The sequence below is a fragment of the Pyxicephalus adspersus genome, chromosome 4 (assembly GCF_032062135.1).
Source record: "Pyxicephalus adspersus chromosome 4, UCB_Pads_2.0, whole genome shotgun sequence".
In the NCBI taxonomy this organism is placed as follows: domain Eukaryota; kingdom Metazoa; phylum Chordata; class Amphibia; order Anura; family Pyxicephalidae; genus Pyxicephalus; species Pyxicephalus adspersus.
Genome location: NC_092861.1, coordinates 67,626,764 through 67,643,950, shown reverse-complemented (window position 1 = coordinate 67,643,950; position 17,187 = coordinate 67,626,764). Strand labels below are relative to the sequence as shown.

Below are 17,187 nucleotides of genomic sequence, written 5' to 3'. Positions count from 1 at the left end.
TCATTTAAAACTGTAAAAAGCATGGAAATCATGTGCTAAATGTTAATGGAAAGTCCAAAGCATTGCCATGGCTGGCAATATGCTTTACCAGTGTAGGCACACATTAACATTTTAGATTTATATAGTTATATCTGAAATAATGTTTGAATAAATGATCCTTTCCTTTAAAACAATACACAGGTGCAAGGCTCAAAGTAATAATCACTCTTTGATGCAGTGTTATTAAAGTAATTGTCAGTTTATTGTGAAATTATCTGTGAAAATTAGGTAGCTACCCTTAGCAGTCAATATTTTATGGGGAATAGAAAAGTAAAACGAGAATTATTATTGGTTGCTATGGATGACTGAGCTATGTATTATCATTTAATATAACAGTGACTTCTGCCCATGGGTGGTCCATCTAACCATTTAAGACACAAACAGCAATAGGAACCAAAAAACAAAGGTTCTAACCCTCCTTACTGTTTTTCTTGTTGTGCTTATCCTTACAGGCCAGATTATCCCAATTATTGGACTTTAAAAACAAACCAAGATACTTTCCAGACCAGGACATAGAAGTCCTCATCTTATAAATAAGCAACTGCACTTGCAGTCTTCTTGTTTAGCTGAATTTTCAGACTTACAGATAAAACATGAATAGTCTGGATGAAAAGATTTTAGTATCAGTATATACATATGTGTTTTTTGTACATTCCTCTCCAATTTTTGGTCAAGTAGTTTCACTTCTTTCGTTGTCTGGTGGCCAAAGTCACAAAACAAATAGAATTTTATCATAGTAACAAGAGAGTGTAAATCCTGCAAAGGGCATAGCCATTCTCCCACCGAATTTGTAAAAATGTTTCTTTCCAAAACAGAAAGTGAAGAAAAAAAAAAGTTTTGACATGAAATACAATTTAAAGGTGCAATTCAAATCACATTGTTATTGACAGAACCCATGCAAGAAAAGCAAACCACATTCAAAAAGAAGGCTAATGTGGGAATAAGTTTATCTGAGCCAGCAGAACCAACTCCCAGGTTTATAAATCTCCAACTCATCAGAACTACTCTTCAGGTGGAACAGAAGGGAGTATGTGATTATAAATCTCATATCAAATAGCCACCCTGCTAGGAAAGATCTGAAGGCTAATTAGTGCAGAAAATAGCACAGGATGAGTTTCACAATTATGCAAAATGTAACACATGAGAACATCTGATATATTTTCACATAGCAGAAGCTGCTCGGAGCATAAAAACTGTAAGATTATTGCATGTACACATCCATGTAAATTTATTCCAGGTACAGCCCTTACATCTAAAGTGAACATAAAAATATATATAGCACAGAGATAGACTCCAAAGCTACCATAAGGACACAGCTATGGCGTATAAGGCTACTCCCCGTTTCGTACAATAAACATAATCCACTGGTTATAAATCAGCAGTTCATTAGAAATGCAGCAAATTTGATCTCAAATAAATCAGAATCGTATATGGCGATTCATAGAAATGTTTAACATGTGAAATTTCTGTTTTATTACAATAACAATAATAGGATAAAGTTGAATTATTGCTCCTTAAAACTAGTCCTAAACACATTACACCTCATATACAGATTGGAATACTCAGCCCCAGACAAAGTAATGCCTCACATTCACCTGATTTACTAAATCTGTTCCTGCTTGCACAATAACAAGGGAGTAAGCGAATGACTATCACGTAGTTTTAAAAAAGTATTCACCAAAAAAAACCTTATATCACACCATGACTGGAAGTGATAATAATAAGTATGAATAAAACTGGAAGAAACTGTTATTTTCAATCCAGATCCACATGAGAGGTGCAAAAGCTGCTTTTAGTGTCTGCCAGCGACCAATGGCAGGCAATAGCCAAATAGACTGACAAACTGTGACTGACATAGACAAGGACCAGGAACAACCTGGACCCAAGATATGGTGGAACCATACCAGTGACAGGTGTGCAATCCCAGAATAAGCTTTGTGTAAATTGCATTTATTTACCCTTTACCCTCAGGCTCCTATTGCATGATCCCTCTGCAACACTCTGGATCCAGTCCACCTTAGAACATCACCAGCAGTGATCCCTGGGATCAACTCACAACTCCTTCTAACAGATCTCCTAACAAGTATATGCTGTGCCTGGGTATACCCCTCCAATATTAGGGACAAGAAGCAAGCTATGCTCTAAAGGTAGGTGGTAGTTACATTCTTTTTGTTTTGCTTCCTGTACAGTTCAGGTGGGAAAAGCAATCTCCCACTTATGGCTGTCATGGAGAAGGAAGAGGGGGCAAATGAAATCAGCAGTTACTCAAATTTCTGGGCATTCGCTGAGAACATATTGATACAGCAGTTGTACATGACAGACTAACAGTGTCAATTATAATCAAGCAAAGCCACATAAAAAGAAAAATGCACAATAAAAACTTGTTCTAACTAAGCCTGCCCCACCATCTGGTTCTCTAAACTAAATAATAATAAACCAGTATTTATTACAATTCGGTGAACATAGAACAACTAATTTACCTAATTCACCAATCTGAAGAAGGTTCAAAAATAAAAATAACTCCTATCCACACCAATCCAAGACTAAGCAGTGCACCTCCCATATAATACGAGCCTAGAAATAATGGAAGTCATTCATTGCTGAACTCATTCTCATAAATGTTGACTGGCCGGACGTAAGGCTGCTCTTTTGGTTTCAGAGTTCTCAGTCACACACTGCCACAGGTAAATGGTTCAATACATATAAGTGTTGAGCAGAATATCAACTCTGCCTGACATTCTATGAAGAATAGACAAGTGAAATATGTGCATCCAGCAGACTGTCCCATGTATTTCTCTTCCTACCTGCGGGAGGAACACATGGCACAAATGCCCATCTGGGTCTGTTCACATGTGAGTTGCTTCACATCTGTTCATAGCACTATCGCATTGATATATGAGTATTGATATGTATTGATGCAAGTTGCTTTATAAGAATAAAAGAAGACTTACCAATTAATTTATAATGTAAAATATTATTACGGTATATATTAAAAAATGGCAACAATAAATGCTTGGGATGTTTTGTGAAAGCAAAAAAAAAAAAACACAGTAGCTATTGAGATTTTGCAGTGCACCAATAATCTGCAGTAGTGGCTGTACAAAACCTGTGACCTAAGGTGACCTGATATAACTGGGATTTCATCAATGAAGAGTTGTCTTCAGCTTGTAGCCCAAAGCATCTGCTTCACCCTCAGCCGTGCCAGTATGCCATGGTTACATTGCTGTACCCCTCTCTATACCATATAACCTGCAGCCAAGTATTTTTTTTTTATACCATCACATTTATAACCCATCCAGATCTTCTAGCAATAAATCAGACTGCGTCATGTTTTCACAGCATGCCAACAACATGCATGCTTATCCGGCATCGGCGTCTATGAGATCTATCACCATCACATCCGGCATCATCCTCTATGAGATCAACCACCATTACATCCGGCATCACCGCCATGACACACCATGTCTTGTAAGTCACAGGCCTGTGTGCAAGGAGCGGTCACATATCCACCAATCAGAAATCATCTGTCACTAATCCGACGAGCAAAGTTATACCCTACTGTCTGTTAGAGGATAACTTCCATTTGTTATTCACTATTTGTTTACAAAACAGATGCAGGAAAATTGTCTTAGGAGGCGATCCGCAATATGAATCCTATTATAATATGTTTCATTAGGGTGATATGAAAGTGGTGTGATCAGATGATATTTTACACGCTGCCTTTAATCTGCCACACCCACTACTCAATACATGAACATTTATGCTGCATTTCACATGTGACTGTTTTACTATTATTCGCCCTCTCAGCATTTTCCTGGCCGTACAGAACACTTGAGATTGTGTACGGGTATACATCATATTTCTAGCACAGGTAACACACACATCCAGCCATTAACAAACACATAAAGAAGTAGAAAAGTGATCCTAACATTATGTCAGATGTGCAATGCAGACATTTACCATCATCTTTATCCTCAGGAACAGAGGCTCAGCTATGAATGGCCCTATATAAAATTGATGAAGGTGTTTCTCATAACAACCAACGTGTTGCTATAAGCAGCAGCAAGTAATCCTCTAATTGGTATAACACGGATTCGTTATACACAGAATAATACTGAATGAAGGTTTTCTCCCCGATCTCCCACAGGCCTTGGTGGTCACGGCAATGATCGTGGATGGAGTTTTAGATGCTGTGACACCCTGCTGATAGACATGCACACAATGCACATACAGAGGGCAAGCACATAGAAATGCCATGTAAAGCATGTGCCAGGCACAGCTGATTTGTTGTATGGGAACAGCAGATTTCATATGATCACCGGATTACATTGATGTAGTCACACATCTGTCAGATCTCTATCTATGGCCTGTGTATGGGGTGTAAGTAACATAGTGTAATGCAGAAAAGGATAAATCAGACCCCATGTATGAAATGCTATAGAGAGGCTGGGTATTATGACTACTAACAACAGGTATATGGAATGTAACAATCCGGGAATCATTGACTATAGTGATCAGCCACTGACCGGTCTATATTCACACTGATATGGAGATATATGGTGCCAGGATAACATGGCTACAAGTGGCGGAGGATATATCTGTGAAGAAGAAGAGTTAGATATTTTACACCAGCACAAAACAACCACACCCCATGCTGCCTGGACCAGCAATGCTCCCAGGAAGAAGTGGGCTTTACTTCCCTTGAATCAGAGGCGTAATCCACGCACATCATTCACTGTAATTAGCCTAGGGTGTAAGTACATCCATCAGCATTCACCTGTCATTGCCAGGCTCCAGCCATGATTTCCTCCATGGATGTGTAGTACCATGAATGGAGCAGCCCGGGGTATTCCCATGCCAGGCTGGCATTTATAGGCCTGGAGGGCTCCATACACAACACAGGCCATACTGGCCATACATTGCAGGCAGGCGGGCATGCTATGGATTGCCATGGCACCATATTGTAGAAGGGGGCACAGACATGAATCATGCTACCTGTCAATGGATGGAAATGGCAGCCACCAACATGACAGCTGCAAGTGTCAGAATGAAGATGGTTGCTGATGTGACATCCTCACCTAGGGAGGGGCTCTGCCATCCACCTTGGCACCCAGCAGGGTGATATCATGGCAGCCAGGATGGCACCCACTAATGGAAGCCCCCTACAGCCATCATTGTCCCCCCATCACAATATCATCTGCTTACTTCAGCATGGCCTCTTCCTTTTCCTCCTCCTCCTTCTGTCGGTTCATCACTGCCATGATCGTGTTCCTCTCGTCCTCTGTCAGATGGCTCAGATCGGGGAGATCGGGCATGGGGGGAGGCACTATGGGTGGCCGAGGGCCCCTGGGCCCCATTGAAGAAGACATGGTGAGCGGGTATAGGGCGGGGGGAGCGCCCACCTTCAGCCTGAACGTTCAGAGAAATGGTCCGCTTGTCTCCCCCACCCCACCTTGTCAGTGTAGTCCTAGCAGCCAGGCAGACCGGCGCTCATCTAGCACACAGCGCATCCTCCGCATCCCTTTAGAGGTGCACGCCCCTTCACAACCCCCGCCGGCCGCTAGGTGGCGCTGCACAGCTGCCTATCGGTAACATTGTATAGGCTGAGCTACCAGTGCGGTAAATCTTCACAATCCCTCACAGGATTAACCCCTTCCTCGCCGCACTACTGCCATTCACAGGCTTAGCTCACTCTGAGGTGTGGCATCACCGGCACATATCAGAACACTGCACAGTACACGGCACAGTACACAGCACACACTATGTACACTGCTGACATGTTTATACTGGGTCCTGTCAGGATGTAATAATTCAGCAGTTAGTAGGGGCTGTGTATATATATAAATATGTATCTGTATTGTATAGTCATTGGGCCATTCATATACAGGTAGTCCCCAGGTTACATACGTGATAGGGACTGTAGGTTTGTTAAGTTGAATTTGTATATAAGTAGGAACAGGTACATTATTTTAATAAATGCAATTAGGACAGATGTTTGTCTCTATATATTTTTAGGCAGCATGGTGTCAGGTACTGTATAAAAACAAATCTTTATGGAGTCTAGACATTCATGAACTTCTGGAGCAAGCTGTGCTTTGATATGCAAAAAGAAACAACTGCAGAGTTTGTCTTGGTCTTGGTTACAAGAAGCTGCAGAAAGAGATCACCCCCCTAAGATCACTCACAATATCAGCTGTGCTTAGCAAAAGATTTCTTCTGCAAGTCATGCAAACCATGCCCCTACCCCATCAAGCATCCGTTCTGCACACAGTGAGCAGGGAAGCGTCGTTCGTATCTAGGCGGTGTCCATAAGTCAGATGTCCTTAACCCAGAGACTATCTGTATTGCTATATATAAGTCATTTACCATCAGTGCTGTGATACTGTCATCCTATCAGGAGACCGGCCTGCTATTTAACACACCGCAAAATAACATATTTACCCTTTAGAGGAGTACTATGCCAATCTTATATACAATTGTTACTTTTCCTGTGATGGCCTAAATGCTATAAAAACATCCATAAACAGCTAATAGTTTACCCTAACCCAGGAGTCTGCAACCTGCGGCTCCGGAGCCTGTGTTATGTTTTGCGGCTCCAGACTATTTTTCTTTAGTGGAAGAGGAGGCAAAATGGCTCTTTTGATAGTAAAGGTTGCTGACTCCTGCCCTAACCCATCAGCGTGACACCTGGGCAGCTGGCTCGGCACACAAATGTGAAGAACATTTAAATAAAATTAAGCGAAATAAAAAAAAATCATACAGTAGCATGACATACTTTATTTCATTGTGTTACACTTCATATACTTTATGAGTTATTATGTGCAGGGTGTGATTTCCTTCAAGGTGTTACTCACATATCGGGCAGCATGGTGGCTCAGTGGTTAGCACTCTGGCCTTTGCAGCGCTAGGTCCCAGGTTCAAATCTCAGGAAATTATCTATATGGAGATTTTGGGTCCTCCCCGTGTTTGCATGGGTTTCCTCCTACATCCCAAAAACATGCAGTTAGTTTAATTAGCTTCCCCTTAAAAAAAAAAACAATTAACCTTAGACTACATTAATGATATATGACTATGGTAGGGACATTAGATAGTGAGCTCCATTGGGGGACAGCTAGTCACATGACTATGGACTTTGTACAGCGCTGCATATTATGATGGTGCTATAATAATATATTTTGCTGTGTCCTGCAAACCACTGGGTTCTGACAAACACTCACAAGACATGGCCAAGCACAAATCCCACTAAGAACGTTTTTCAGAGATACTCCATCACCAACACGCTGCTACTTGAGAGAAGATGGAGCTGAAAGTTGTCATAAATACATTTTAGAATGAACATTTGGTCCCTGGAGTGGAGGACCTGGAGCCATATTATAAGGAGAAAGGTCTGAGGCTCTACACATTTACACATTTACATTTCTAGTCAATGCCGCATTTTGCATTCACATATAATACACAATTTGGCTAAACATAACTGTGCCTGACCAGCTTTGCCTGCCGGTAAAAGACACCTAATAGGACAAGCTGCATTTAAAACTGCAACACAATGCAGGTCAGACACAGACTCAGCCGCCATGTGTGCCCATGGGATTCCTTTCCTGACCTGTATTCATGATGATCAAGTACAGGAACACAATGACCATTCACAAGAGGCCTAAACCATACAATTCTACCTAAATCATTAGTATTTAATGTTTATAGCAAGCACATTTACTATTCAATATAAAACCCAATCACAGCCACGTCTTGCCCACCGGACTTGTCCCCTTATTGTTTGAATACTTACCTTCATGTTGAATCTGGCCAATCACATACCGCGGGTCCTGTATCACCTCTCCAAGCTGAACAGAACTCAAAAATGCAAAGAGAATTAGTAAATAGATGAGTCTATGACACCCTGAACTCCAAAGAAGTGGGTTGAATAATGCTTGGTGTCATCTCAGTCACAACAGAACCAGTGCTGGACCATGGAGCCATACTTCCTTGGGGAAAAGTGTTGGGAGAGAGGTAGGTAGTATAGTAAAAGCTGCATTTTTTTCATTTTGACAAATGCTGCCCATTTTTTATGTAAAACTGGAATCAGACTTTATTCACATTATCATATAAGCAGAACCATAGTATAGAACTATAGTATAGAATTTAAATCCGAGCTATAGTTAAAAAATAAGAAATTGCATCCAGGCAGATCCTTTACTGCAGACAGGCAATGAAAAATGTCTTGGGCCATCCATGCCAGAATGATGTAACTCCTGTTTATGGGTGCCGAAGTTTATACTATACCAGCATATCCTGACATATTCTGGGATATCACAAGGAGGTAAATATGTTTTATTGCAGAAGAGACAGACAATAAAAACCCTGCCTGCTTCCAGTGTTTTATTTATTTTTACAGAGTAATTGGCACTTGGTATAAGTTGGTGGTTTGCTTTGATTAGACATTTGCTTTTAAAATATATATTTTGTAAATGTTATTATGGCTTAAAGGATTTATGCTACTGATATATATATATATATATATATATATATATATATATACATAGATAGATAGATAGATATACAAACATGCTCTGCCAATACTTTTTTTGTTCCTATATATCCGGATACTACTTTCTTATGAGGGCCCTGGTATTTCTATACAGGCATTTGTTGTTGGTAAATCTACAGAAGATTGTGTAGTTAGTATGCATGGTAGAGCCCAATTTCTCCAGACAATGCCCACCTAGAAGTAACAGTTTTGGTAATAATAAGTAACAGTTCTGGAGTAATACATTAAAAAGTCAAAATATAATCTGATGGGTATTACAGTGAGTACTCACAGAAGGGTTAAATTACTGTTCAGTTGCAGCAGTAAATGTAATTTAATAATGACTTCTTATACTGCAGTCAGCCTTAAAATAGAGGGAGGTTTTTTGATAAAAGAAACTTAGTCATTCATCGTCACCAGATTTCATTTTACTGTAATTCTGGCTACACATCAATTTTGCATGTTTTTTACTTCAAATCTAACATTTTCAGTGCTGTATTTCTAATAAGACATCTGTGCTTGCTGTTTTTTTTATTTGATCTAAATGGCAACATTCTTTCATTATTTTTAGTAAGTTTATATATGTTACTATTAATGCCATAATCAGATTGATATTAGTACAATTTTTATCCTGTCCAATTGTTGTCATGTTGAAATTGACCCTATAGCAATTGTCAATAATTACAAATTTTCAGCAAGATTGCCACTGTCTCACTGCATACAACCTTCATAAGCAAATCATTTCAGATTATGATGATGCTGCAAAGTGTCAGTAAATCTAATACTGAAGCACCTCAAGTTTTTAAAATCTGATGAGATGTGGATACAAAACCAATGCATTTTTGGTCTTGCATCCTTAATTAGGGTTTACAAGGCTGGTACAGGTGTACAAGTTCTCCAACAACTATGTGTCAATGGGAGCACAGGTATAATGTAATTAGGTTTCTTCCACAAGTACTGATATACATCCCTGATGTAGGGAGCAAGGCTCGTCTCTTGAAATGTTTTGGTTTTGTATCATTTTATTCTACATTGGAATGAATCGGTATGCACTTTAACATCAAGGGGTGCTGCTTCAGTCCTACATTCACTCTTCCAATCACAACCCAGGATGACCATGAAAACGCCCTTTGAGTAGACAGACAATGTTAACCCAGTGCCTAGATTGGACAAATCAGAGCCACCATTCTATAGATCCAGCCTTATCCACCCATTCTCCTAAATGAAGAAAACAAAATGCAAACAGACAATGTAGATGAGTCATATATAGGAAATTGTTGTTACCTGCCTGCCCCAATACACCAACTGTAGAGGAGAATAAACTAAAACACACCTGCTAAAGTTCATTCCACAATGAATCAAGACAGCCGCAGCTTCCAAACTTGCAAGCAGATTAGAGTAAGAGGTTGGCACTAGTTAGTAAAGTTCTGCTTTATATAGACAGGCATCCCAATGGCGGAATGTAGGGATTTGCATGACAGGGTAACAACAGTGTTGTTGGTGCCAGGCAGAGACTTAGCATTGTCAGCTTGCAACAGGCAGTACTGGTATTGGCATGATCTCTAGGTAACCATCTCCAGGTAACCAGGAGAGGACCCTGCCCTGAAGAGCTTACAATCTAGGAGACATAGCCCTAGGTATCAGCAAGGAGAACACCCACAGTCTCTCTTTAAGATTAATAATTTGACTAATGCCATTTTTCTCTTTGCCTTAAAGAATAATGACAGTAGGCAGGCTCATTTTGTAAGTGACTGCAGATATTTGCTGCATATGTGATGATGTGCGGATATTACAATGGAAGTGTAAAGTCAGAACTGAGAATGAGAGTGCACAGCAGAAGTCTGCACCACCCAGAAGGGCAGGCACAATCCATCACTCCACCGCATCACCCGGAAGATGTCACACATCTTGCCGGGTGATGCGGTGGGGATGTTCCTACCCTACTTCATTCCCCTGCTCGCATCTCCCGGAGGCTGATCTCCGGGTGATGCAGTGGGGATGTCCCTACCTCGCTCACTCTCCTGCTCGCATCACCCAGAGATCAGCCTCCGGGAGATGCGAACAGGGGAATGAAGCAGGGCAGGGACAACCAGGAGATCAGCCTGGAGATCAGCAGGGAGCAGCTGCAGTAGATCCAGGGGGTGCTGCCAGCAGGAAATCTCCGCTGGTATCACCCCCTGGATTTACTAATGGTGATCGCATCTGCAGTTAGATGCGATGCACCATGCAGAAATCCTGCATGGTGCATCACATCTAACTGCAGATGCGTGGAGCGGGGGTGGTGGGGACCCAGGCGGTATTTAAAAGCAGATTACCTTGCCCGGCCACACACCCCGACAGAGAAGCGCCCCGCCATCACAGCGGGATCGTGCGATCGCCGCTGGAGCGCGGGGCTAAGGTAAGAGGGACCTCCGCTTTTTGCAATTTTTCCCACCCCGAGTCACACTCGGGAATACCGCTAGGGGGGTTAAAACACACACACACCTAGTTATTAGATGAGGTCTAATAAACACACATCCAACATTACAAGTGGTTCTGCAGCATGTTATCCCCAAAAGCTATTACTGGCACCTATGTTGAAAATGTAACTGTGATGATCATATTTAAATGTATTTATGAACAATGACATTGGTCTTAGGCAACTGGTTTGTTGTGAAGCTTCTCCCTTTCCTTGTCTAAGTTCTGCTGTATGGGAACTTTAAGAGGCTGATACCGAGTCAAATTCAGGTTCTTCCACTACTTGCATGTTGTCAGATGAATTAAAGCATGCAGAGCTGTATTATATAATGTATATATTTTGGCCACAGGTTCCTGAGGTTTATCTGTCTGTTCTGAGTTTAGCCCCATGTACTGGGTCTTGTAGTGTATGGCATATTCCCTACAGAGCTGTGGAGTATGAACCGGCTTGTAGATTTTGCTGACTCCAGATACACAATAAATACTTCCAACTCCACAGCTCTGCTTCCCTAGTGTGTATACCTGTACTTTTTTTTTGGTTTGTTTTTTTAAACAAAACAGTTTTTACTGAATGCATTTAGGGGAAAAAAGTTTGTCAATGAGTTATGATCACAGAAAACACCTTTACAGTGCCAGATAACTGGATTAAAGCCGGGAGGGGTCCAGGAGCAGTTCATTGGGTCAGCTAGCAGATATCAATTTTTTTTTAAATGGAAGACAGAAACATTTTCAGTCTGTGGCATCCTCCACCTATTCTATATTTGCACTGGACCATTTTTTTTGAAAGTGAAGCTTTCTACACTATCAGGAGACAGGTGAATTAGGTGTATGTGTCTGCCTGTGCGTGCTGCCAGCAGTTAGCCTGAAAAAAGCTCATAACTACCACAGCTGTTCTTCATTTAAAAGATTATTACTATTTTTATTATTATTAATTATACATAATTATAAAAAATAATGAAATAATAGACCACAACAGTGTAATTTATCAAAATTTTCTTTTTTTATCAAAAATTTCTAACTGAAATTTTCCAAACAAGGGTGCAATATTATTGATAAATAATAAGACAAATTGGTTCGGTTTCCTTCAGATTACATAGTAATCTGCTTTTAAATTTCCCGCCCCGGATTGGAAAAGAGCATGCCCATCTAAAGGGAGGCAGGGTGTGCTGAAATGATAGGATCCTGGAATCACTGCACATCCCTACAGCACTCAATACATGGACTGCACAGGAGGGCCACTGATGGAATCTGCTGTGTACAGACCCCAAGAGATGCCCATCACCTGCCTGTGCCCCGGGCACCCTGCATGCTATATGTGTCCCTGTGCTGCAGATCACACAGAGGCTGATGTGGGAGTGGAAATTTGAGGGGGGGCACAAGCTGTTAACACTGTGCTGTGGGGGAGGGGCAGATGCCTGTAACACCCCTCCCTACCAAGACAGCAGCATCCCTTCTCTGCCATGGCACACATGGAATGCTCATCACTTCAATAAATATAAATATATATGTATATCAGTGCACTCCAATCGCTAGCTCATAACCAAGCCTGAGCCCATTTTCAGGGTCTAAAGTCTGTGTGTAATCACAGCTCCACCTTTTATAAATCTGCTAATCGGTAACATTATTACATTAACATTTATTGGTTAATAGGAGCAGATTATTATTCCTTAGGCTGTCCAACCAATTTTTGCATCTTTTATATATACAATAAAATGTATATTGTGGATCTGAAAAATGTTGGTCAAATACAAAACTTTAGCACAACAGGTTAGAATACACACAAACACAATATAGCTTCCATTACAAAAAAATGAAACTGAATTGACTAGGGAAAAAATATTTAGGGGGAAATGTGTGTGCACTAGTAAAAACTAAAATACCAAAACTGTAATTGGGCAGCTCATACACTGGCTTCACCCCTCTTTTCTCTGCTGCATTGGGTAATGCATGTCATAAGCTTCTAAATTACAATAAAACAAATCTGCTTCTGTCCTCTGAATTATGGATGTTCTCAGAGCAACCACAGCTTCTTTTTATAGTTAATGCCTAGCCTTGGGTCTGGGATCACCAACATATTTGTTCTTTCTCCTACCCCAGCAAACCTGCAGCCTCCATGCGTTCTAAGTTTAGATAAGCAACATCCCAGGTTCTCCTCACTTTCTTCTTCCTCCAGAAGTGAATTGACCCTAAGAGTTTGGCAAATAGCGACTAACTCCCAACAGCATTCCTCTGGTAATCCAGATGAGGAAGATAGGGCCTTTGGTCCCTTGAGATTACAGGAAGTGGGGTAAAATATGCCCCAGCATTAATGGCAAGCATTTGTCAAGCCTGAAATCCAAAAGAAAGAAGATGCTGAACTCACAAGAAGCCCAGGAGTAGATAGCAGAGGATCTGGAGTGGGGGGAAAATAGACCTGACATCACTAATGGAAAAAACAATGGGAGGTAAGTCTTATTTGCCAAGTATGTTTGGGATACTATGCAAAATCAATTTAAGACTCCTTTCAGACCAAAGAGGGGTGGTTGGGGACCATTTTATGCAAGCATCTGCATGCAGTTGTCTTTGTATTGTGGTGGGGTTGTGGCACAGTTACTGGAAAAGATATTCTGCTTTTCAAAGAACCAAACTATAATTGTGGGGAAATCTTGTACAAAAGTGTTGACTTGTACTGCAGTTTGCAGAAGTATGATATGTGCCTGGATATAATGTAACTGTAGTTAAGGAAAGTTAGGTTAACAAACTCCTTTACTTCACATATCACCAGCTGTCATATTCTCCACATTCCTCTGCTACAGATACTGCCCAGCTTCTTAACCTCTGCTCTGCTCTTTTCTTGCACATACACATCATGTCATATGCTCTGCACTCCTCTTCTACACAGTGCCCAGACTTGTATCTTCTGTAATCCACTCCTGAACACTGCCTATATCATATTCTTTGTTCACCTTTCTTGCACAAAGGGCCCATGTCTTATTCTCTGCACGCTCCTTTCCCACACATTCTTGCCAGCCTTTTACTCTCTGTACTCCTGTTGTGCACATTCTGCCCAATGTCATACGCTCTGCACTCCTGTCCTGCACATTTTGCTCAACCTCATATTCTGCATACTCCTATATCCACAAAGGGCTACCAATCTAAATATCTTTCTTGCCACCTAGCCCAGTCTTCTGTAGTGCACCCTACTATATACCATCCACATCCCCACCTTGCAAATACTGCCTGCCAGCATTTCCTCTGCATCTTTCTCCTGCGCATAATGCTCAATTACATATTTGGTGCAGTCCTCTCCTGCATTTACTATCTGGTGTCATACTCCCCATATTTTAATCTATCTCTGCTGCTTCCCATAATACCTTCTGCAATCCATGTCTGCACACACTGGCTTCCTTTGCACATCTGTTCTGCAAATACTGACCGTAGTCATCATACTCTCTGCAAGTCTCTCTTACACTGTTATACCCAATGTACTTTTATCCTTTGCATACAGCCTTCAGTTTTGGGATTCTTGAATAAGCCTTTTTGCTAGTACTTTTAGGGATCCAATTCATGCCTCAATAAAACATCTATGCTAAATACGTCTAAATAAATATAAAAATAATTTCAGATAACCTTCAGATTAACTACTATTCCATTACTATGAAGACTACAGAATTTTTACTACTTTAGTATACTGTACATACAATGTTTATGTCATTGTTAAAGAATGTATGTAGTACAGTACAGGTTCAAAACTCTGGCAACCTCCGGACCTGAGGTATGCCGAATTTTGGAAAATTCTGAATTTTTGAAGGTAATATATGCTGTATATGATGTGATGGCGGGGCGCTTCTCCGTCGGGGGGCATGGCCGTGCGGGAAATTTAAAGGCTGCTTTTAAATACCGTCCGGGTCCCCACCCCCCCCGATGCACGCATCTGCAGTTAAATGCGATGCACCGTGCAGGATTTCTGCTTGGGGTATCGCATCTAACTGCTGATGCGATCACCAATAGTAAATCCAGAGGGTGATGCCAGCGGAGATCTCCCGCTGGCAGCACTCCCTGAATCTACTCCCGCTGCTGTCCTGCTCGCATCTCCCGGAGGCTGATCTCCGGGTGATGCAAGCAGGAGAGTGAGCAGCGGGGACATCTCCTACATTCCCTACCGCATCACCCGGAGATCAGCCCGCGGGAGATGCGAGCAGGGGAATGAGCAGGGCGGGGACAGCCCCACCGCATCACCCGGCAAGATGTGTGAATCCATCGGTGGAGTGATGGATTCTGGGGGCGTGAAATTTAAAAGCAGATTACTATGTAATCTGCTTTTAAATTTTTTTTTACAGTAAAAACACATCAAAACATAATAAAAGTATAAATACAGATTGTAGTGCACCAAGCATCATTGCCCAGTGCCCTGATTTACATTTTGCCCACTATTAGCCCTGACCTTGATCTGACCTTTTGATGACTTTTTGATCACTTCCTGAATATATCATTTCATCACTTTGTCCTTGACCTTGATTGTTCCTGACTTATTGCTGGAGACCACATGCCATCCAAAAGGCATCTCGCCGGTGCAAGCGAAAGCGATTTGGAGTCCTTTATGGAATCGAGCAATAGTGATTCACCAGGAAATTTGTCATCGAACAGCAAAAGTGAACTGAGCGACGATTCTGGACGATTCGTGTCCTAACGACCTTGATGTGGACCAGGCAGCACCACCAAGATTTCCATTTACCGGCGCACCTGGGATGAAAATTGAGGCTGAATGCGACGACCCCCTGGCATACCTGAAGTTGTTATTGACCGATGAAGTTATCGAAAAAATTGTTGCGGAGACAAACAGGTAAGACGTTCTTGTGTTTGCTAACTTTTTGAAATTTTTTGCCAACATGGATGCTGCTCTGTGTTTGCTAACATTTTGAAAGTTTTTGCTTTTTTTTATGCAAACATCTATGCTGCTCTTTGTTTGCTATCATATTACCTTCACACTATAAAAGCACATATCCTAAAATTATTTTTTTATTTTGTTTTATGCAGGTACGCTGGACAACAACAAGGTGCTCCACACCTGAGGTTTGCAAGAAGCAGAAAGTGGGAACCTGTGACCAAGGATGACATTTGGCTGTTTTTGGGCTTGGTGATCCTGCAGGGAGTTGTGGGCAAGTGGTACTGGTCCAGGAACAAAATGATTGCCACTCCATTCTTTGGCACAGTCATGCCAGAATACCACTTTTCCCTCATCATGAAGTACCTGCACTTTGCAAACAATGAGGAATTTGATGAAACTACCCATCCTGCACCCAAACTCAAGAAAATTTGGGAAGTTTCTCAAATGATTCTAAAAAATTTCCAGCAAACCTGGAAAGAGATATCAGCATTGACAAAAGTCTAATGGCTTACAAGGGGAGGCTCAGCTGGGTGCAGTACATTGCATCAAAGAGGGCACGATTTGGCGTGAAGACCTATATGCTGTGTGAATCCTCATCTGGCTACATCTGGAATACGGTGCTATACACTGCTAAAGGGACACCGTTCAACCCGATACAGCCATTATGGATTGGCGACATCTTCAGTGCTATCCCTCATTGTGCCATTGCTAGGTTAGGGCTATTGTGTCACAACTGACAATTTCTACACCTCTCCTGAGGTTTATGAGTTCCTTCTGCCACACAGAACAGAAGCGTATGGAACCGTTAGGGTTAACCGGCGCAACCTGCCAGCACTGTTTGCAAAAGGGAAGCTGAAGACAGGAGAAATTGTTGCCTGGCAGAAAGGCAAAATAATGGCCCTAAGATGGCATGACAAGAAAGATGTGTGCCTGATAAGTACTGTCCATGATGCCTCCACATTTCTGGTACACACAAAACGTGGGGAAGAAGTGATGAAGCCACAGGTGGTGATTGACTACAACAACACCATGGGAGGTGTCAACAGAGCTGACCAAGCCATGACATTCTACCCAGCGATGAGGAAACAGCAAAGGAAGTATTACAAAAAGATTTTCAGGCATCGAGTTGAGCAGTGCCTATGGAATGCCTACGCTCTATACAAAAAAATAAGTCAGAGGCCTGTGAATCATTCAGAGTTAATTTTGCAAGTTTCCGAATCCATAGTCAAGAACCACCAAACACCATCAGTGGCTATGAATAGACCTGGACGTCGTGCTTCCACCTTTGTCAACCCAGAAC

General features: G+C 41.6%; 1 protein-coding gene across 1 annotated transcript in view; it reads right to left on the bottom strand.

Annotated features, from left to right (window-relative positions):
* The window catches only part of RIMS1 (regulating synaptic membrane exocytosis 1), a gene marked incomplete in the record, with an annotated part of 182,121 nt that extends 176,595 nt beyond the window's left edge, over positions 1-5,526 (bottom strand). Inside the window, 1 exon segment of the mRNA XM_072408512.1 lies at positions 5,245-5,526. Coding sequence (XP_072264613.1) covers positions 5,245-5,408 — 164 coding nt within the window.
* Positions 5,527-17,187: the final 11,661 nt, after the last annotated feature.